General features: G+C 41.2%; 1 protein-coding gene across 1 annotated transcript in view; it reads right to left on the reverse strand.

Moving 5' to 3' along the window:
- The window catches only part of LOC137503327 (coiled-coil domain-containing protein 63-like), a 213,431-nt gene extending 193,132 nt beyond the window's left edge, over positions 1-20,299 (reverse strand). The window contains exons 1-3 of the mRNA XM_068230878.1: positions 20,150-20,299; positions 19,941-20,084; positions 19,098-19,279 (exon numbers count right to left, since the gene is read on the reverse strand). Of these exons, the coding sequence (XP_068086979.1) occupies positions 19,098-19,279; positions 19,941-20,084; positions 20,150-20,299 (476 nt within the window). The remainder of the gene's footprint in view (positions 1-19,097; positions 19,280-19,940; positions 20,085-20,149) is intronic.
- Between the last annotated feature and the right edge of the window lie 2,030 nt (positions 20,300-22,329).

Raw genomic sequence — 22,329 nt, forward strand, 5'->3', positions numbered from 1 at the left:
TACTTCGGAAAGGCAGGAGTTCCCGAGGGTAGCCCTCGAACGCTCGCGAGGGCGGTCAGATGGAAAATGACGCCGAGCACACGCATCATTTTCCGAAGCCGGCCACAAGGCCGCAAATGGCCCAATTACAATCAACCAATAAGATCAAACTTACCCTAGATTCCTGGACCTTTTTGCCAATAGGAAATCTCGTTACCATATATGGTAATTTTAACATCGTTAGCAATTGCACAAGTTCTGGAACATTACGATTACAACACCAAAATTTCATCATAGGAAACCGCACGTGTGGTACAGGTACAGGATGTTCCAAAATAAATCACCTTACAAATTTTACAACAGATTACATAAAAAATACATTTTAAAAAATCACTTCAAAACACTTTTGCATGTTGAAATGTTCATACAGTTCAATGTTTCTTGATGTTTCCATAATTTAAAAAAATTTACAAACATATTTCAGTTACACAAAATTCCAGTAGAGTCCAGAGTTGCAAAAAAAATTAAATCCTTCAGACAAATAAAAAAATTAAAATTTACATTTCCAAACACACAGTAGTTTCAGTTCTCCGTCCCACCGACCGGTGACAGCTAGAACAGCTGACTAGGAAAGTTGCATGTGAGAAAATATGCGCCACTTAAGTAGCATGGTGTAAACACTCGGTGCAACATTTCTTTGGGCGTGCAAGTTTTCGTGTTGCGCAACAAGAAAAAAGGCAAACTTGCATGTGTGTAAACAGTGCGTGCCATTTTTTTGCACAACACAAAACTGGCATGCTAGTTTTGTTCCAACGTGGACGAGTACCTTTACTTCTAACTTATGAATAAGATATCCTGAGTCCACCAAACTTTCACTCCCGTAAAGCAAAGTTGGTCTGAAAACAGACCGATGTAAAGATAGTATCGTCTGGGAGCTCACTTCCTTCTTACAGAACACTGCTGATCGCAACTGTGAGTTCACTGCAGCATTAGTTTTACTACACCTAATTCATCTTACTTACTATATTACCATCCTGGGAGAACACACAACCTAAATACTTAAAATTATCGACCTGTTCTAGCTTTGTATCACAAATCTGACGTTCAGTTCTGTTGAATTTCTTACCTACTGACATCAATTTAGTCTTCAAAAGGCTAATTTTCATACCATATTCATAGCACCTATTTTCAAGTTCCAAGATATTTGACTGCAGGCTTTCGGCACAATCTGTCAATAAGACCAAGTTGTCAGCAATGGCCCGACTGCTTACTAAATTTCCACCTAACTGAATCCCTCCCTGCCAACAAAGGTGAAAGATTACAGCCTTGTCTAACCCCTGTAAGTACCCTGAACCAAGAACTCATTCTACCATCAGTTCTCAATGAAGCCCAATTGTCAACATAAATACCTTTGATTGATTTTAATAATCTACCTTTAATTCCATAGTCCCCCAGTATGGCGAACATCTTTTCCCTCGGTACCCTGTCATATGCTTTCTCTAGATCTACAAAACATAAACACAACTGCCTATTCCTCTCGTAGCATTTTTCAATTACCTGGTGCATACTGAAAATCTGATCCTGACAGCCGCTCTGTGGTCTGAAACCACACTGGTTTTCATCCAACTTCCTCTCAACTCCTGATCGCACCCTCCCTTCAAGATGCCAGTGAATACACTGTTTAAAAAAAAGACGTACAGGGAAGGAATTGTCCGATGGCAATAAAAATTGGTGGATGTGAGGAACAGACATAGAAAAACAAATGATCAAAATTCAGAACAATCAAATGATTTATTGCAGAGTTAGAGTGTTACAAAGTGACGATGTCAATAAGGTGTTGGTCCACCCCTGGCCTGGATGCAACTTGTCACGCAACGTGGCATAGATTGATAAAGATCCCGGATGGTGTCCTGCGGAATTTCATGCCAAATGGTTTCCAACTGTTGGGCTAAATCGGCGACATTCCGGGATGTTTGCAATCGCCTTCCCATGATGTCTCAAATGTGCTCTATGGGAGAGAGATCTGGTGACCGAGTTGGCCAAGGAAGGATAGGGCAAGCTTGAAGACAATTCATAGCAACACGTGCCGGTCATTATCATATTGGAAAGTAAGGCCTGGATGTCGCTGAAGGAATGGTAATACAACCGGCCGTAGAATGTCCTCAACATACCCCTGTGCTGTCAGTGTGTCAGGAATGACTACCAGAGGGGTCTGGCTATCAAAAGAGATGGCACTCCAGACCATCACGCCCTGTTGTGGGGCTGTGTGGCATGCGATAGTCAAGGACTGAACGTCTCCAAACATGTCTGCGGTTGTCGTCAGGGCACCGTTGGAAATGGGACTCGTCACTAAATACTATACGTCCCCAGTCAGCGCAGTTCCACGTTGCTCGAGCGCGGTACCACTGTAATCTTGCTTGACGGTGAACAGGCATAAGTGGTAAGTGGCGTAACGGGCGGCGCGAGTGCAAATTCCTCTTGCTCAGGCATGTTTTGATGGTCATAGTGGACACATGTGTACGGGTCACATGTTAGATCGTTGATAATGACGACTCCGGTGCTGTGACAGATGTTCTGACAATCGCTCTGTCTGCCCATGCTGTAGCGGCCCTCGGTCGACCACTGCCATCCTGACGCTGATGCCAGCTGTTGCTGACCCATGCTTGCCAGCATCGTCTGATCGTCGCATCACTTCGACCCAAATGTCTAGTGATAGCTCGATTTGACCAACCAGCTTCTTTCAATCCGATCACACGACCTCTTTCAAACTCTGACATCTGCTCGTAATGAGCACAAATCCTTCGGCGTAGCATTCTTACAGCCGACGTTAAGATGGTGCAGTCGAATGCAACAGCTACTCTGAGCATACGCTTCAGATTCGCGCCTTATATACACCTGATGCATGCGCAGTTCGGATGCGTGGGAGCTTCCTCTATTCATTCATTGGACACAAAACTGAATATCTTTGCATACGTAATTCCCTTACAATCGGACAACGCCTTCCCGGTGCGTTTTTCTTTGTTATAGAGGGTACTTTGCCTGGTATACTAATCAATGAGATACCTCGATAGTTGTTGCAATCCTTCCTGTTCCCTTGCTTATAGATAGGTGCAATTACTGCTTTTGTCCAATCTGAAGGTACCTTACCAACACTCCATGCTAATCTTACTACTCTGTGAAGCCATTTCATTCCTGCCTTCCCACTATACCTCACCATTTCAGGTCTAATTTTATCTATTCTTGCTGCTTTATGACAATGGAGTTTATTTACCAATCTTTTCACCAACATCCCCATGAGCATGACTGTTCGCAACACCACCAGCAAAATTTCCTTTTACATTGAGAAGATATTCAAAATATTCCCTCCAACACTCCTGTGATTCCCTGGGGTCTATTATGAGTTCACCCGAATTACTCTAAACACTGTTCATTTAATTTTCCCTTCCAGGTTGTTACCAAAATCTTTCCACAACTTCTTTTTGGATTCAACAACTATTTGTTTCGCTCTGTTTATTTCATCTGCGTATAATTTCCTGTCTGCATCGGTCCTTGTTTGGAGCCATTTCTAATAAGGTTTCTTTTTACGTTTACAAGCTGCTCTCACTTCATCATTCCACCAAGATGTTCGCCTTTTCCCATCTTTACACACAGTTGTTCCTAGGCATTCCTTTGCTGTTTCTACTACAGCATCCCTGTATGCCATCCATTCTCTTTCTATATCCTGAACCTGCTTACTGTCTACTGTTCGAAACTTCTCACTAATCATATCCATGCACTTCTGTCTAATTTCCTCGTCCTGGAGATTTTCAACCCTTATTCGTTTCCAGAGAGATTTCACTTTCTCTACCCTAGGCCTAGAAATACTTTAATTCACTACAGATCAGATAGTGGTCTGTATCATTGAAAAATGCCTGGAAAACTTGTACATTCCTAACAGATTTCCTGAATTCAAAGTCGGTTAAGATATAGTCTATTATGGATCTGGTACCCCCAGCCTCCCATGCAGCGAATAGCCTTATGCTTGAAGAATGTATTCGTAACTGCTAAACCCATACTAGCACAGAAGTGAAATGAAATGGCGTATGGCTTTTAGTGCCGGGAGTGTCTGATGACAAGTTCAGCTGTCCAGATGCAGGTATTTTGATATGACGCCCGTAGGTGACCTGCGAGTCATGATGAGGATGAAATGATGATGAACACGACACATACACCCAGTCTCCGTGCCAGGGAATTAACCAATTATGGTTAAAATTCCTGAGCCCGCTGGGAATTGAACCCGGGACACCTGTGGCCAAAGGCCAGCACGCTAACTATTTAGCCATGGAGCAGCACAGAAGTCCAGCAAACACTACCCATTCCCATCAGCTTTCATATCTTCCTCACATTTACCAATCACCCTTTCGTATCCTTCAGTTCTATTTCCAACTCTCACATTGAAATCGCCCATTAACACTATTCTATCCTTGCTGTTGAACCTGACCATGATGTCACTCAATGCTTCATAAAACTTGTTAACTTCATTCTCATCTGCACCCTCACATGGTGAATACACGGAGACAATTCTAGTCCTGATTCCTCCAACTGACAAATCTACCCACATCATTCCCTCATTTACGTGCCTAACAGAAACTATGTTGCGTGCAATGGTATTGCTGATAAACAGCCCTACCCCATATTATCCGCCCTTCCCTTTCTAACACCCATCAAGTACAAATACGTATTGTGCATAAGTTTAACCTCAAACTCTATATAGTCGAAAGCGGTAGAAAATTCTACAATGTTCCTACATTAGACTTATTGTACTATAATATGGTATATATGAAGGGTTCTGGAAACTTACTGTAAGGTTTATTATCCAGATACATGTAGAGACATTAGGAATGTTGGAGAAATTTCTGTGTGTATTGGTAAACTGTAAACAAAGGTTCGAGCTGGATCCACTACTGGAGTACTCCATTCGACTAGCTGGTCGATCGATGTTTCGAGTGTGTTCCATTAGAGTGTTGTAAGAATACTTCCAGAAATCAATAATTCTAGATGGTTGATCGAACAGTATATATATTGAGCCATCAGTCAGTGAGGCGGTGAGTGCAAGAGAGTGTATGTTATAGTGCGCGAGTCAGTGTTGTTGATATCTGTACTTGTCAGAATCGACTTCAGGGTACTCCGCTATTAATAGTTGCAGTGTCACTTGCTAGTATGTATAATTGTGTGTTGTGACTTACCGTGTAAATTAAGTCATTTATACAAGGAAGTGAACGTGTTCTCGTATTTACGTATTTACGTATTTACGTAAAATAAAATCGCATCGCAGAACGATACGTTATCTCCCCTTACAGAAATATCACTTACTCCTAGCACATCCAGATGCATCCTCTTTGCTGACTCAGCCAGTTCTTCTTTCTTTCTTCCATAAGCCCCATTAATATCGATAGCTCCCCATCGAATTCCGTTTCGTTTGCCAAGTTGTTTCCAAGGAGTCCCTTGCCTGTCAAATGGTAGTGGGACTCCGTTACTCCCATAGGTCCGAGGCTTGCTTAAAATGTTCTGAGCTCGGCAAATTCATGAAGCAGGATGCTACCCTACTTGCACATAGTCCAAGTGAGGATCTCTCCTCTAACGGGTTATGGACCACCAGTGGATTGTATAGTCCTAGACGCCTGAGCACAAGAAGGGCCATGACTCAGAATATGTCCGAGATGCCCACTCCCATTCCATAGCAACTGGTATCCCAACTCTCAGGACCATTTACTAGGCCACTCAGCCACTGCCCATGGTTCATGAACTAGGACGTGACTACAGTAACCCACACCATGAACCACCATTATTATTATTATTATTTTTTTTTTTTGATTCGTTGCGCCCAGCTGTGGAGCGCGTTTGAACTTATTTTGCACAATGTTTCTTCTTCTTTTCTTCCCAATATTTCTTCATTTTTTCACTGTGTTCCTTTCTGCGTGTTTCTGTCCAGCCTGTATTTTTTCTTGTTGGTTTCTCTGCAAATTTAGGTTTGTTTACTAAGCTTCTAAATTTCATTCTATCTTGAATGGTTTCGTCCTCAATACCCATTTCTTGTAGATCTTCATGAATTTCTGCTAACCAATTGTTGCGGATTTTCAGGGTTAGAGCTAGATTTAGAATTTTCTTTGTCAGCCTGTTGTTATCCATTCTGTGTAGGTGTCCGTAGAATTTTAGTCGTCTCTTTCTGATGGTATCTGTGATTTTTTCTGTGAATTGAAAAATTTTGTGTGGTTTCTTTTTCATACAAATTCCATTTTCGAACTTTGGTCCTAGGATTTTTCTGAGAATTTTCCTCTCTTGTTTCTCAATGCTTTTCATTTGTGACCTGCCACCAATGATCAGTGTTTCAGATGCATAAAGTGCCTCTGGTTTGATGACTGTATTGTAGTGTCATAATTTTGCATTTTTTGATATACATCTTTTGTTGTATCTGTTCCATGTGATTTTGTAAGCCCTTTGCAGTTTAGCAGTTCTTTCTTTGTTAGCTTCCTGATTTAACCCTGCTGGCTGAATAATTTCACCTAGATATTTGAATTTGTCTACTTGGGAAATTATTCCACAGTTGGTGATTAATGGTTGATTGTCGAATCTTGATTTAGTTCCTTCCATAAACTGCGTCTTTTCAAATGAAATTTGAAGTCCGGTTTTTGCGGCTATTTCATTCAACTTTTCTATGGATTGGATTGCTTCTTGTCTGTTGTTCGAAAGGATCGCAAGGTCATCTGCGAAAGCTAAGCAGTCAAGGTGAATTTTGTCTTTAAGAAGTCTGCCAATGTTTATACCTTTAGTTTCTTTTCTCCATTCATGAATCACTTTTTCCAAAACTAAATTGAATAGTAGTGGGGATAGTCCATCTCCCTGTCGGACGCCAGTTCTGATTTCGAACGGTTCAGAAATTTCTCCCAAGAACTTAACTTTTGATGTTGTGTTGGTCAGAGTTTGTTTAATCAATTCCCTCGTTTTCCTGTCGACTTGAAATTCCTCTAGTATGTTGAACAGGGTCTGCCGATCTATGGAATCATACGCTTTTTTGAAGTCAACAAAGGTGATTACTGTTTGTTTGGTTTTGCGAATCTGTAGTATGGTTTTTAGGTTTAGGATTTGTTCTGCGCAGGATCTCCCTTTTCGGAATCCAGCCTGATAATCTCCGATCAGGTGGTCTGTTTGTTTCTCTAATCTATTAAGTAGAGCTTTAGAGAAGATTTTATATACGAGTGAGAGGAGAGAAATTCCTTCAGAAATTTCTTCAGAAAACCAAATGTCCTGTAAGATTTTTTGAATACTCTGGGCCAGTTTGTCACCACCAATTTTCAACATTTCAGCGATTATTCCATCTTCTCCTGGTGCTTTGTTGTCTTTTAAATCTCTGATTATTTGTTTGACTTCTTGTAATGTGGGGGGGTTCTGAATCTGGATTAGGTGTTGGTTTTTCATAGGTGAATTGTTCCTTTGGAGATTCACAGTTTAAAAGGTCCATGAAATGGTTTGCTAGGAGTTCACAATTTCCCTTATTACTTGTTTCCAAAGTCCCATCTGTACGTTTGAAACAGAGACTAGGTGCCTGGTAATTGGATAATTCTTCTCTGAATGTTCTGTAGAAGTTCCGTGTATTGTTTTTCTTGAAATCATCTTCTATTTCTACCAGTCTGTTTTGATCATATTTTAGTTTTTCAGATCTGACGATTTTTGAGGTTTGTTTCTGTGTTTTGAAGAATTCATCACGATTTTGATCAGTTTTATGGGAACTCCAGTTTAGCCAGGACCTAATTCTGACTTCTATGGCCTTGTCACAGGTGTCATTCCACCACCTGTGTTTGCGTTTCCTTGGGGGATTGCTGATGTTTTGTGAAGCTTTCAAGAGTGTGTCCTTGAGTTCTAGCCAGTTTGAAGGAGCATCGTTGGAGATATTCGCAAGGAAATTGTCTGAGTTCTGTCTCAGAAATTCAGGGTCGATTCTTGGGTTCCTGATTGTTTTGGTTTTCTTCCTCTTGGGTTGAAATGTTACTTTAACAAGAGATAGGTGGTGGTCGGAGTCAATAATTCCCTTTTTGACTTTAACGTTCATAATTTCTTTTTGGTTTTTCTTGGAAATAGCCACATGGTCTAGTTGAAATTCTCCTAAATGCATGTTCGGGGATCTCCATGTCATTTTCTTTTGTGGAAGTGCCAGGAAATGGGTTGACATCAATTTTAGATCAAAATTCTCGCAGAAGCCAATTAAACGTTCTCCATTTTTATTGGTTCTTTTGTGAGCAGGGTAAAGTCCTACAGTGGTCCTAAATTTCTTCTCTTTGCCAATTTGTGCATTGAAGTCCCCCAGCAGAATTTTGACATGATGTTTTGGAACTTTGGCTGTAGTTTCTTCTAGTAATTCCCAGAAGTCATCTACCTTCTGTGGGTCTTTTTGATTGTAATTGTTTGTAGGTGCATGTGCATTGATTAGTGTATAAGCTTTGTTTCCTGATTTGATTGTCATTTGATATAGATGTTGATTCCCATAGGGAATCTGAAATATTTGTCCTGAATGAGTAAATTTATAATACCAATATAAATGGTCCGTTATTGGACATTATAAATTTTCCAGCTAACTCATTCTTGGTTGCCAGCGTTTCGCCCTCGTGTGCTAGGGTGGGCTCATCAGTTGGTACCTAGCACACCTACCAATACGCTGGCTAGTGCATACCGTGGAGGCCACTGCGTAGGCTAACTGGAGCCACCGGCAGTGCCAATGCACCAAGAGACTTTGTTTCATTATAAAAAATTGATGCCTGCTTGGCCATCAGATGATATAGATGTTGATTCCCATAGGGAATCTGAAATATTTGTCCTGAATGAGTAAATTTATAATACCAATATAAATGGTCCGTTATTGGACATTATAAATTTTCCAGCTAACTCATTCTTGGTTGCCAGCGTTTCGCCCTCGTATGCTAGGGTGGGCTCATCAGTTGGTACCTAGCACACCTACCAATACGCTGGCTAGTGCATACCGTGGAGGCCACTGCGTAGGCTAACTGGAGCCACCGGCAGTGCCAATGCACCAAGAGACTTTGTCTCATTATCAAAAATTGATGCCTGCTTGGCCATCAGATGATATAGATGTTGATTCCCATAGGGAATCTGAAATATTTGTCCTGAATGAGTAAATTTATAATACCAATATAAATGGTCCGTTATTGGACATTATAAATTTTCCAGCTAACTCATTCTTGGTTGCCAGCGTTTCGCCCTCGTGTGCTAGGGTGGGCTCATCAGTTGGTACCTAGCACACCTACCAATACGCTGGCTAGTGCATACCGTGGAGGCCACTGCGTAGGCTAACTGGAGCCACCGGCAGTGCCAATGCACCAAGAGACTTTGTCTCATTATCAAAAATTGATGCCTGCTTGGCCATCAGATGATATAGATGTTGATTCCCATAGGGAATCTGAAATATTTGTCCTGAATGAGTAAATTTATAATACCAATATAAATGGTCCGTTATTGGACATTATAAATTTTCCAGCTAACTCATTCTTGGTTGCCAGCATTTCGCCCTCGTGTGCTAGGGTGGGCTCATCAGTTGGTACCTAGCACACCTACCAATACGCTGGCTAGTGCATACCGTGGAGGCCACTGCGTAGGCTAACTGGAGCCACCGGCAGTGCCAATGCACCAAGAGACTTTGTCTCATTATCAAAAATTGATGCCTGCTTGGCCATCAGATGATATAGATGTTGATTCCCATAGGGAATCTGAAATATTTGTCCTGAATGAGTAAATTTATAATACCAATATAAATGGTCCGTTATTGGACATTATAAATTTTCCAGCTAACTCATTCTTGGTTGCCAGCGTTTCGCCCTCGTGTGCTAGGGTGGGCTCATCAGTTGGTACCTAGCACACCTACCAATACGCTGGCTAGTGCATACTGTGGAGGCCACTGCGTAGGCTAACTGGAGCCACCAGCAGTGCCAATGCACCAAGAGACTTTGTCTCATTATCAAAAATTGATGCCTGCTTGGCCATCAGATGATATAGATGTTGATTCCCATAGGGAATCTGAAATATTTGTCCCGAATGAGTAAATTTATAATACCAATATAAATGGTCCGTTATTGGACATTATAAATTTTCCAGCTAACTCATTCTTGGTTGCCAGCGTTTCGCCCTCGTGTGCTAGGGTGGGCTCATCAGTTGGTACCTAGCACACCTACCAATACGCTGGCTAGTGCATACCGTGGAGGCCACTGCGTAGGCTAACTGGAGCCACCGGCAGTGCCAATGCACCAAGAGACTTTGTCTCATTATCAAAAATTGATGCCTGCTTGGCCATCAGATGATATAGATGTTGATTCCCATAGGGAATCTGAAATATTTGTCCTGAATGAGTAAATTTATAATACCAATATAAATGGTCCGTTATTAGACATTATAAATTTTCCAGCTAACTCATTCTTGGTTGCCAGCGTTTCGCCCTCGTGTGCTAGGGTGGGCTCATCAGTTGGTACCTAGCACACCTACCAATACGCTGGCTAGTGCATACTGTGGAGGCCACTGCGTAGGCTAACTGGAGCCACCGGCAGTGCCAATGCACCAAGAGACTTTGTCTCATTATCAAAAATTGATGCCTGCTTGGCCATCAGATGATATAGATGTTGATTCCCATAGGGAATCTGAAATATTTGTCCTGAATGAGTAAATTTATAATACCAATATAAATGGTCCGTTATTAGACATTATAAATTTTCCAGCTAACTCATTCTTGGTTGCCAGCGTTTCGCCCTCGTGTGCTAGGGTGGGCTCATCAGTTGGTACCTAGCACACCTACCAATACGCTGGCTAGTGCATACCGTGGAGGCCACTGCGTAGGCTAACTGGAGCCACCGGCAGTGCCAATGCACCAAGAGACTTTGTCTCATTATCAAAAATTGATGCCTGCTTGGCCATCAGATGATATAGATGTTGATTCCCATAGGGAATCTGAAATATTTGTCCTGAATGAGTAAATTTATAATACCAATATAAATGGTCCGTTATTAGACATTATAAATTTTCCAGCTAACTCATTCTTGGTTGCCAGCGTTTCGCCCTCGTGTGCTAGGGTGGGCTCATCAGTTGGTACCTAGCACACCTACCAATACGCTGGCTAGTGCATACCGTGGAGGCCACTGCGTAGGCTAACTGGAGCCACCGGCAGTGCCACTGCACCAAGAGACTTTGTCTCATTATCAAAAATTGATGCCTGCTTGGCCATCAGATGATATAGATGTTGATTTCCATAGGGAATCTGAAATATTTGTCCTGAATGAGTAAATTTATAATACCAATATAAATGGTCCGTTATTGGACATTATAAATTTTCCAGCTAACTCAACTGATGAGCCCACCCTAGCACACGAGGGCGAAACGCTGGCAACCAAGAATGAGTTAGCTGGAAAATTTATAATGTCCAATAACGGACCATTTATATTGGTATTATAAATTTACTCATTCAGGACAAATATTTCAGATTCCCTATGGGAATCAACATCTATATCATCTGATGGCCAAGCAGGCATCAATTTTTGATTATGAGACAAAGTCTCTTGGTGCATTGGCACTGCCGGTGGCTCCAGTTAGCCTACGCAGTGGCCTCCACGGTATGCACTAGCCAGCGTATTGGTAGGTGTGCTAGGTACCAACTGATGAGCCCACCCTAGCACACGAGGGCGAAACGCTGGCAACCAAGAATGAGTTAGCTGGAAAATTTATAATGTCCAATAACGGACCATTTATATTGGTATTATAAATTTACTCATTCAGGACAAATATTTCAGATTCCCTATGGGAATCAACATCTATATCATCTGATGGCCAAGCAGGCATCAATTTTTGATAATGAGACAAAGTCTCTTGGTGCATTGGCACTGCCGGTGGCTCCAGTTAGCCTACGCAGTGGCCTCCACGGTATGCACTAGCCAGCGTATTGGTAGGTGTGCTAGGTACCAACTGATGAGCCCACCCTAGCACACGAGGGCGAAACGCTGGCAACCAAGAATGAGTTAGCTGGAAAATTTATAATGTCCAATAACGGACCATTTATATTGGTATTGATTGTCATTAGCGAAATTCTTTCAGAAGGAGATGTAAAGTATAATACCGAATTTGTGATATTTTTTCTCACTGCAAAACCAGTGCCAAATTGTAATATTTTGTTAGGGAGGAGGGTGGCTGGTTTACCTTTATAAATTCTATAGTTTCCTGATTCAAAATGATTTTCGTCACTGCACCTAGTTTCTTGGAGTGCCAGAATTTGGATGTTGAGTTGGTCTAATGTGTCTGTTAGGTGCTTCAACTTTCCAATTTTGCGAAGCGTGTTGATGTTTAAAGTGCCAATAAAATGTTTTTCCTTTGGGCGAAGAGATTTGGGAAGCTCCGATACATTCCCGCATGATGTTCTCGGTCCCCCAGAATCCGATGACCGAGAAAACCTAGTATGAATACTAGGGCCTGGGGTAGTAGTATCATTAACTGACGTTGCCATCATGCTAGTAAGTTGAAGATAATGGGGAGATTGATCTTTGTCAATCTCATAGTTACAACTAAGGTATTGAGCCTCAGAGGTTGCCTCAAGATGTTTTCTGGCTGTGCCTGTTTTTGGTCCGCGAGAGGTATTTTATTTCCCTCAAGCCCTCCGGACAAGTCCGGCGAGCCGCCCGATCCACCACCTGGGACGCGCCCGATAGGGGAACAGGCAAACCCCCCACAGGATTATTATTATTATTATTATTATTATTATTATTATTATTATTATTATTATTATTATTATTATTATTATTATTAATTTTTTTAAGTAAACACCAAATATGCCACCAGAGGTCTTTTACTTGCCAGCATCGTAAGATTGTTGAATGCTCTCTGCCAGTTTTGAATCCCCAATCTTGGGATCAGGAGACTGAAACTCTACCACTATTCCAGTAAATCATCAGAATAGGAGAAAATGATGATGATGCACTGGCGTAGCCAAGGGGGGCCCAGGGGGGCCGGGCCCCCCCAAAATATTTCCTTAAACTGGAGCGAGGATTAGCCGTTGTTTTACGTACGGTACGAACAACTTAAAAACGTACGCCGAAATGTTAAATTAACGTAGCGACAAGAATCTATTAGTAGGGCTCAATAGGGACATACATAATTCTCCATATTTGTACTGCTTGAATGAAAGGAAGACACTTAGGATTGTGATGCGCGAGGATATTTTCCTGTAGAGGCCTCAGTATTGGGAATGAAACCGTGTATTGACAAATGTCAAGACATGAAGAAAAGGCCAATTAGCAAGGGATTACTCAGCAGGGGGCCGGAACGTGACCACCGAGATAACGGGGGCCACGTCCAGAAACAGCTGCAAGCTTACAACATCGTGTCAGCTTTTGCAGATCGGTTCCAGGAAACAACAATGTCCTAGGGATCCTTGGGTTGCACCGTGGTTGAGAGATGTGCTGTGTTTGAGTTGCAGCGTTGGGAAGACTGTGACAGGATTGTGATTTGCACGTTAGTTCCTCATTTTGTGCCATATAAGTAACATTTTTTGAAGAGGGACCGTTTTGTCACTGAAAAGCCAACACTATGTGCATCCTCGGTAAGTTATGAAAAAGTTTTTTAAAAAATTCTTACAGTGCCAAGACAATCGCGGATGCTTGCCTAAGTTCGATAGGTAGGCCTATATATTTTGTCAAATGCCCGGGGACTGATTGGAACCTCAAATGGCACCATCAAAAGTGCGGGTAAATACTTTATAATTGGCGGGCATGATAACTCCGTTCCAATGCTTCTATCTTCTCATCAGGACGGCCCAGGCTTGAATCGCAGTCGATACATGAAACATTTTTAAAATGGGTAGTCACGTTCTATTGATACGGATTCTACTTAAAACACTAGATCCCGTCCCTTACCTTTCTTTATACTCTTGAGCCAGAACCGCATCATTTATAGTGGTGTATTTTGAGTATCCAACCATTCTTCGGACTTACCTTATACCTTAAATGGTGAGTGGATGCAGTGGCGTACCCACAAAATAATTTCAGTGGGTGGGGTGTAAGTCCAGGCCAGTAGTGTGGATACAACTTTCCCTGGGAAGGGGTTGTGAAAAGATTTTTTTATTTTTTATTTAGAATTTGCTTTACGTCACACCGTAGATCTTCAATGGCGACGATGGGAAAGGAAAGGGCTGAGAGTGGGAAGAAGCGGCCATGGCCTTAATTAAGGCACAGCCCCAGCATTTGCCTGGTGTGAAAATGGGAAACCACAGAAAACCATATTTAGGGCTGCCGACAGAGGTGTTTGAACCCACTATCTCCCGGATGCAAGCACACAGCTGTGCGCCCCTAACTGCACGGCCAACTCGCCCGGTGAATATGAAAAGAAAGCCGGTCCTACCGAGTGCAGTGACGGATCTTCAGTAGATATTGTTGGTTTTGATTGTTACCATGTACAATCATAGCTTTTGTACTTTTAACATAAACCAGCTGCATTATTGAAACTGTTCGTAAAATTGATAATATCGTTCTTCGTTTGTGAGGAAGTAGAATCTTCATTTAATTTGTCTTCTTAAAAAAAAAAAAAGGAACCACTTTGGTACTAAACCCCATGAAGGTGACTACCTTCCAGGCCGTATATATTTCGATTACGAGAGACTCAAGGAAAACTCTACTGCACCCAAAAACAAGGCTGTATCCTCCCCATCCCATGCCTTTCTTAACTCTGTCAGTGCCGGGAATCGAATGCAGGATGTCTTAAGTCAAATTCGAAAATAAGGAGACCTAAAAGTACCAGCCGGCCCCACAGTGTACGGGTAGCGTGCCTGCCTCTTACCGGAGGCCCCGGGTTCTATTCCCAGCCAGGTCAGGGACTTTTACCTGGATCTGAGGGCTGGTTCGAGGTACACTCAGCCCACGTGTTTATAATTGAGGAGCTATCTAACGGTGAGATGGCGGCCCCGGTCTAGAAAGCCAGGAATAACAGCGGAGAGGATTCGTCGTGCTGACCACACAACACCTCGTAATCTGCAGGCCTCCGGGCTGAACAGCCGTCGCTTGGTAGGCGATGGCGCTTCGGGGCTGTTACGTCATGGAGTTTGATTTGGAAAAGTGAACAGAGAAGGAAGCGACACCCCTGCAAGGTTCCTTAGCTTCCAGCTAGTTCTTCTGTCCGGCCTCGTGCGTTTAGGACAGTAAGAAAACGTATACCTTAATAAATGCTCCTCATAAAACCTTTGTAAAAATACTAGCTGCATCTATTTATAATAATAATCACAAACGCCTCCTTTTCATGTGGCTCAGTTGGTTGAGTCGCTCTCCTTCTGAGTCTGAGTTCGCAGGTTCAAATCCCGGATTGGATCGGTAACACTTAAAATGGTGTTGAAATGGCAACAGCTCAGTGTCGTTGATTTCTGGCACATTAATAAAAATTATAGATACGAATATTAGCGTCACGAAACTCTAACTTTATACTACTATATTCTGTATCCCAGACTTGCGTGGAAAAGTAATTAACAATTTACTTTACGTCACACCGACACAGATAGGTCTTATGGCGACGTCGGGATAGGAAATGCCTAGGAGTGGGAAGGAGGCGGCCGTGGCCTTAATTAAGGTACGGCCCCAGCATTTGCTTGGTGTGAAAATGGGAAACCACGGGAAAACATTTTCAGGGCTGCCGACAGTGGGGTTCGAATCCACTATCTCCCGGATGCAAGCTCACAGCTGCGTGGCCCTAACCGCGTTGGAAACTAACAGGACAAGGTAAACCCTACATAGCATTTGTTGTAACGTGTATTTTTCTTTACCAACTAACAAAATATATATACCCATACGCTTTACATTATTTATTTATTTATTTATTTATTTATTTATTTATTTATTTATTTATTTATTTATTTATTTATTTATTTATTTATTTATTTATTTATTTATTTATTAGTGCCTTCAGTACAGTGGCGAAGTTAGGGCTCCAGGCCCTCTTGTACACTTAACCACATACTAATCAACATCTTAAATAAAATACTGAGATTCTTAAAATAGTTAAAACTACATAAATTAATAGAATTTAAAATAAATTTAAATAAATTACTTACTAAATATTCGGTGGTGGGGTCATATGAGCCGAATGGAGGAGGATAGGTTACCTAGGAGAATAATGGACTCTGCTATGGAGGGTAAAAGAAGTAGAGGTAGACCAAGACGACGATGGTTAGACTCGGTTTCTAACGATTTAAAGATAAGAGGTATAGAACAAAATGAGGCCACAACATTAGTTGCAAATCGAGGATTGTGGCGACATTTAGTAAATTCACAGAGGCTTGCAGACTGAACGCTGAAAGGCATAACAGTCTATAATGATAATGTATGTATGTATGTATGTATGTATGTATGTATGTATGTAAATTAATATTAGAACTAATTAATATTAAAAACTCTTAAACATGGCTATTCCTCAGGAACGCACACATTCATATTTCAACCATTCAGTCAGCTGTCCTCAAGCAGGTAGTCTCGGCAGGTGACCTTAAATTGTGATTTAAAAAAGCTAGTTTCTCTGACCTGAACTGGCAGGGAATTCCATAATCTGGCGACAGTCACCAAAAATGATCTAATAATTTTATTTGTGCGGTGCAGTGGAATAGAAAGAATGGATCTAGAACGTGTATTAATGTTGTGAAATGATGATAAAAAGACGAATTTAGAAGAAATATACATTGGCTGACTTCCAGCTACCACTCTGATCACCATCGTTAAAGTGTGCAGCTGCCGACGTTTATCAGACATCAGCCATGAGACAGCCTGATAGTATGGGGTGATATGAAAATCGTACGGTACTCGTTATTGTAAATAAATCGCAGGCAGGAATTCAGTGCTCGTTGAAGTTTAAGTGTTTCTTCTCTTGTCATGTCAACTAAAACAACGTCACAATAATCAAGAATAGGGAGAATGAGTGTCTGTATTAGTTTGGCCTGTAGCTCAAATGGAAATACATTCCTCTGTCGTTTAAGAGGGTGAAGTACTCCAAAAATCTTTTTACGTATTTCTTTCGTTTGATCAGACCAATCAACTGTTACATTCATCATTACGCCAGGATTTTTAACCGTTTTACTGTAGGGAATAATGTTACCATTCAGTAGGATAGGCGGGATTGCGACATTGTTTGAGAAGCTCAGTAATTTTCGTGATCCAATTACAATTGTCTGAGTCGTCGGAGGTCCCTGTTAATATCTTGTCTTGCAGTGTCGATATAGCCTATTTAAAGATCGTCAGCACAGAGGTCATGTGTGTTATTTCCTGTCACAGATGGTATGTCATTGATATAAATACAGAAACTTAGGGGCCGTAGAATACTGCTCTGTGGGGCAACACTAAGTTTCATTTTCCATTTAGAGGCCTTGTCGTTTACTGTTACACGCTGTTGACGGTTACTCATAATGTTATGTATAAAAGTAATAGGAATATCATATACACCTGTAGTCTTTGATTTTATCGAGTACAAAGCCTTTTAACCTGATTTTCTGTGACACTGTGAAATGTGAATGGCAGATTGGCTGGAGGGGAGGGCAGTGAGTCGGTGCAGTTAATTTGGGTAGGTTGAATATTTATTGTACTAAAGTAATCGTTCAGTTCGTCAAGTGGAATGTCAGGAGTTGTCTGTCTCTGTTGATGTTTTCCTATTCCCAGAGCTCTAAGTTGGTCCCATGCGCGATTAGAATTTAAGTTGTTAGCTGAAATCCAAAAATATATGCATTTTTAAAATTTCTGATTAACTGCTTTGTGCGATTTCTTAAGATGCGGTTAGATTCGAAGTCTGTGTCATCTAGGGTTTGTTTATAATGTCGAAATAACGAGTCACGGTGGGCCATCATTCTCTTGCCTTCATCATCTAGCCAGGGACAAGAAACCTGTATTCGATGCGCGCGCCGCGCGTGTGTGTTTGTGTGTGTATCTTTGCCGCATTATTTGTATAAAATGTCACTTCTTTATTGCTTATCACATGACCATTATTATTATAACATTACCGTATTTGTTCTAAACCAGAATATTGCATCCTTACTCAAAGTGTTTATTCTTGCATTCATTTCACTTCTACGCGGAATATATGAAATGCTGCAGTTATGTTGGGATGGGAGTAACAGAGGTAGCCGAGACCGGGGGTTGTCGTCCAAGGAGTCCAGACACCCCAGGAGTTTTAACGAAAGTTCTTTTATTGAGCATTTTATATATAATGTGCATTAATATTAGCTTCCGGAGTCCGACTCATTGGCTGAATGATCAGTGTTGAGGCCTTCGGTTCAGACGGTTCCGGGTTCGATTCCCGGCTGGGTCGGGGATTTTAATCGTGTCTGAATAATTCTTCTGGCTGGGACTGGGTGTTTGTCCCTACATATTCATATTCAGACAACATACTACATTACCAACCACCAAATAAACACACAACACTGATTACATCCCTCTATATAGGGTTGCGTCGGGAAGGACATCCGGCCGTAAAACAGGGCCAAATCCACATGTGCGACACATTTCGCACCCGCGACCCCACAGATGTGGGAAAAGTAGGGAAGAAGGAGAAGGAAATTACTATTAGCTTCCGGAATCCGCACGATTCAACCACTCTTACTTGGATCCAAGGACACTCATTTCTTTTTTCAGTATTCTACACCACCTAAACTATGGAAGTTTGGACACCTATCAAAATAAAATTCTGGATGAATGGGCCCCCCCCCCCAAACTGAAATCCTGGCTACGCTACTGTGATGATGATCAACAAAAAGTCACCTACAGAATAGCTGTCAGGACCCGTACTGTAACATCAGGATCCCTGAGTCAGTACCAGTGTAGCTACTACAATTATCAGCGATATGTAGCTTCCAAATCAACATCAGTCTTAACAGCTTGTAAATATTGCCACTATGCATCCTGCCACTTTGCTGCAGATTCTATAGATAATGTATTTCCGTTCTAAATCAGAACAAATGAATCATAGATGTCAACACTGCACAGAGGAACAGCTATGGTACATTCTCTCACAAACTCCTAAGAAATCTAACCTTATTAAGTTTGTTCGGACCTAGTAATGGTCCTAGTACTGTGTATTACCTCTGGTCGTAAGCAATGGTGGCTTGTTCGATGAGGTCCAACATCACCTTCTTGCCAGAGTTGAGTCTAACGATCAGTTGCTGGTAAAGGTGGTTGAAGTGTGTTCGTTCCTTGAGCAGGTGACTGATCTGGTTTCGCAGCTCTGCGTTCTGGGTCAGCATCTCATTGAACCTGACCGTCACCTGTAAACAAAGCAATTTTAATCACACTCCAATTTCATAAATAAAATAAGAGTTTTGTCTGTACTTTAGTTGGTATCTGTGTGCCAGTCATATCCAGAATAAGATGGGAAAGCGACTTTTAAATATCTGTTTGTTTGTTTGTTTGTTTGTTTGTTTGTTTGTTTGTTTGTTTGTTTGTTTGTTTGTTTGTTTGTTTGTTTGTTTGTTAGTTAGTTTGCATGTATGCGTATCACAAGAAAAGAACAGAACAGAATTCAATGTAAATCACTATTTGAGGTCGGACTATAAATAATTTTATTCTTGCTGTGTGAAATAATCATTTTAGCATAAGGTATTAAAGTCTAAAGTTAATACTGGTCCTACTGATGAATTCTACATAACAAAATTTGTAAAAAAAAAAAAGTATTTCTTGATTTTATGGACAGTACAAATTCCTCCTATAAGTACAACTGAACAAGAAATATTAATGACTTTATTTATTTACTGCATCCTTCCATTGTCAATGTTAATCTTACCAAAGAATAATTTGTAACAATTGTGATCCTCCATACATTGTTATCCTCGTAGCTCAACCTTGCCAATTGGCAGGGAGGAGCTTGCTACTTGACACACTTGAGCTGAACATTCGACCATTCCAATTGAAGAGAGGTACAAGACTCACCAGATGCAGTCTGTTCTCGAGGATTGCAATGTTCCTTCTGGCCTCAATAGCTCTCTCCTTGCTCTGAAGATCTGTAACATCCTTCATCCTCATCTTCAGCACGTCCTTCTCCACCTTCCGGATCTGATGCTCCAACTCGTGAGACTAGAACAGTACAGGAGAAATAAAAACTAAGGAGCATAAAAGTTCATCGCTAACCTACTATCAGCCTCCTGAGAATTGGCAGGTATACCATTCTTCTCAGGTGCTGACCACGTAGCACCAACGACAGAATAAGCCTTGGAAGAAGCCTTCAAGCAGATGACCTGCATGGATCTGAAGATGGAGAGGAGAAAAGTGAGAATAGGAACCATGAACATTCTGTCAGACAGCAGAACTCAAAGAAATGATGGACAGGAAACAAACCAAGAGAGGCCAAATGGACAGGGAAAGGAAAAAGGATTTTTGGAGTGGACAGGTGAGGGAGACCAAGAATTGCACTGTATTCCTAATCATAAAAGACAATGATGGCTTACCTGAAATTTCTTGAAAGAAAACTGTCCATGCAGCTAGAAAACCTATGACAGTGTATCGATGGAAAGGGTTATACAGTGCGAACAGAAACTGTGTTCTGAAGCTAATTTGAAACAAAGAGAGAAGTGCAACAGCACCACCTTCTATTCATCGTCATAATAGATGTCATAATGAAGTCGCTCATAGGAAAAGAGTGTGGTGATCTACAAGCAGAGGGCACCACTATCTGGAATGAATCAGAAGAGTAATTGGAAAAGACTTCAAAGTTGAGCTGGTCTCACAAATTTAAGAGTTACTGCCAAAATATCAGCAAGACAAGGAAGGATATGAACCAATGAAGCAAACCTGGACAGCATCGCAGATTTCAAGTACTTGAGTAAGGACATTATAATCAGTTTATATCCGTACTGAACGTAAGAGGGGTCAATACAAATAAATGTTATAATGGTTAAATTACAACATATTTACTTGGAACTAAATTCAACGCTATTTTGTGTCACTTCAGCCAATATTCAGCGCATATTAGGTCGCATAATCAGCTGACCAGGATCGTCTTCAGAGCAGTAACAAAGTATGTAATGGCAACTGTCACTCCATAGTAACCAGACTCAAGACAGAAAGGTCCTGTTAGAAATGTAGTTCATTCCAGGGCCTCCGGAATCATGGAGAAAGATGTTGAAGAGTTAACATGATCTACTCAGTATATAGCTGTCACCTTTGTTAAAATTATTCGGGTGTTTAGCAATTTCTATCGCCTCACCGATGATTCTAGGTATAAAATGTTTCCCTTTATAAATGACAGAAATTGCATGAAAAATGATTTGATGGTCATTATGTATGGCATGTTCTGCCACAACAGACTTCTCTGGCTGGCAAAGACATAACTGCCTGCAATATTCCTGAACACTCATTTCACCTCGCCAAAGGTTTGCCCAACATAAACAGATCCACACAAAGAAGGAATCATATTTAATTTCTATAAAACATTTGTCTTGACAAGGCGGAAAAGTGTTTTATAGAAAATGAATATAAGTCAATTCAGACAGGATTAACCAACACGGTTAAAATAATCAATTCCAAGGAATGATATATGTTCCAGCACAATTTAAACCAGTAGGATCTTTGACAGATCGCAAGCCATTTCCTATGATGATGATGATAATAATAATAATAATAATAATAATAATAATAATAATAATAATAATAATAATAATAATAATAATAATAATAATCGTATGGCCTCAGCTACCGTGTGCAGACATTTTGACGCCATCTGGCTGTCTGCTCGTCAATTTTGACATTCTGTTTTACTCTAGGCCCCCTAGATGGCAGACCGAGTAAACCGAAACTCTCTTGGGCATCTATGGCTGAGATTTAATTAATTTTGTCGGGTAAACACATATGATTTCCTATGATAATAATAGGCTAAAATATGGTCTTGATATTGTGCTTTCTGAGAATATTGCCAATCCTATCCGTGACAGATTGTACATATGGCAAGAAGGCCAGACTCAAAGGATGAGAATCACGTGACAGGCTTAGGATGTAGCACTTCGTCAACCTGTTTCCTTGAGTAGCCATTACTCAGAAATCTTCTGGTTAGGAGCCCAAGTACGCTGTTTAATTTATCCTCTTCACAAACCTCCCTTGCTCGGCTGATAAGGGTGTTAAGCACAGGACGTTTTTGCAAGGATGGTGATGAGAGGACCCATGAAGATATCTATTAGAACAGGTGGGTTTACGGTAAACCAAATGACCTAAAGGTCCATCTGATTTCCAGAAACCAAAACATCCTCCATGTTCAGTCTCCATGGTATGTATACTGTTCAAGTGATCCAAAAATATGGATAATTCGTGTTCACCATGGGGCCAGATA

Source organism: Anabrus simplex, chromosome X (assembly GCF_040414725.1).
Source record: "Anabrus simplex isolate iqAnaSimp1 chromosome X, ASM4041472v1, whole genome shotgun sequence".
Classification (NCBI taxonomy): Eukaryota; Metazoa; Arthropoda; class Insecta; order Orthoptera; family Tettigoniidae; genus Anabrus; species Anabrus simplex.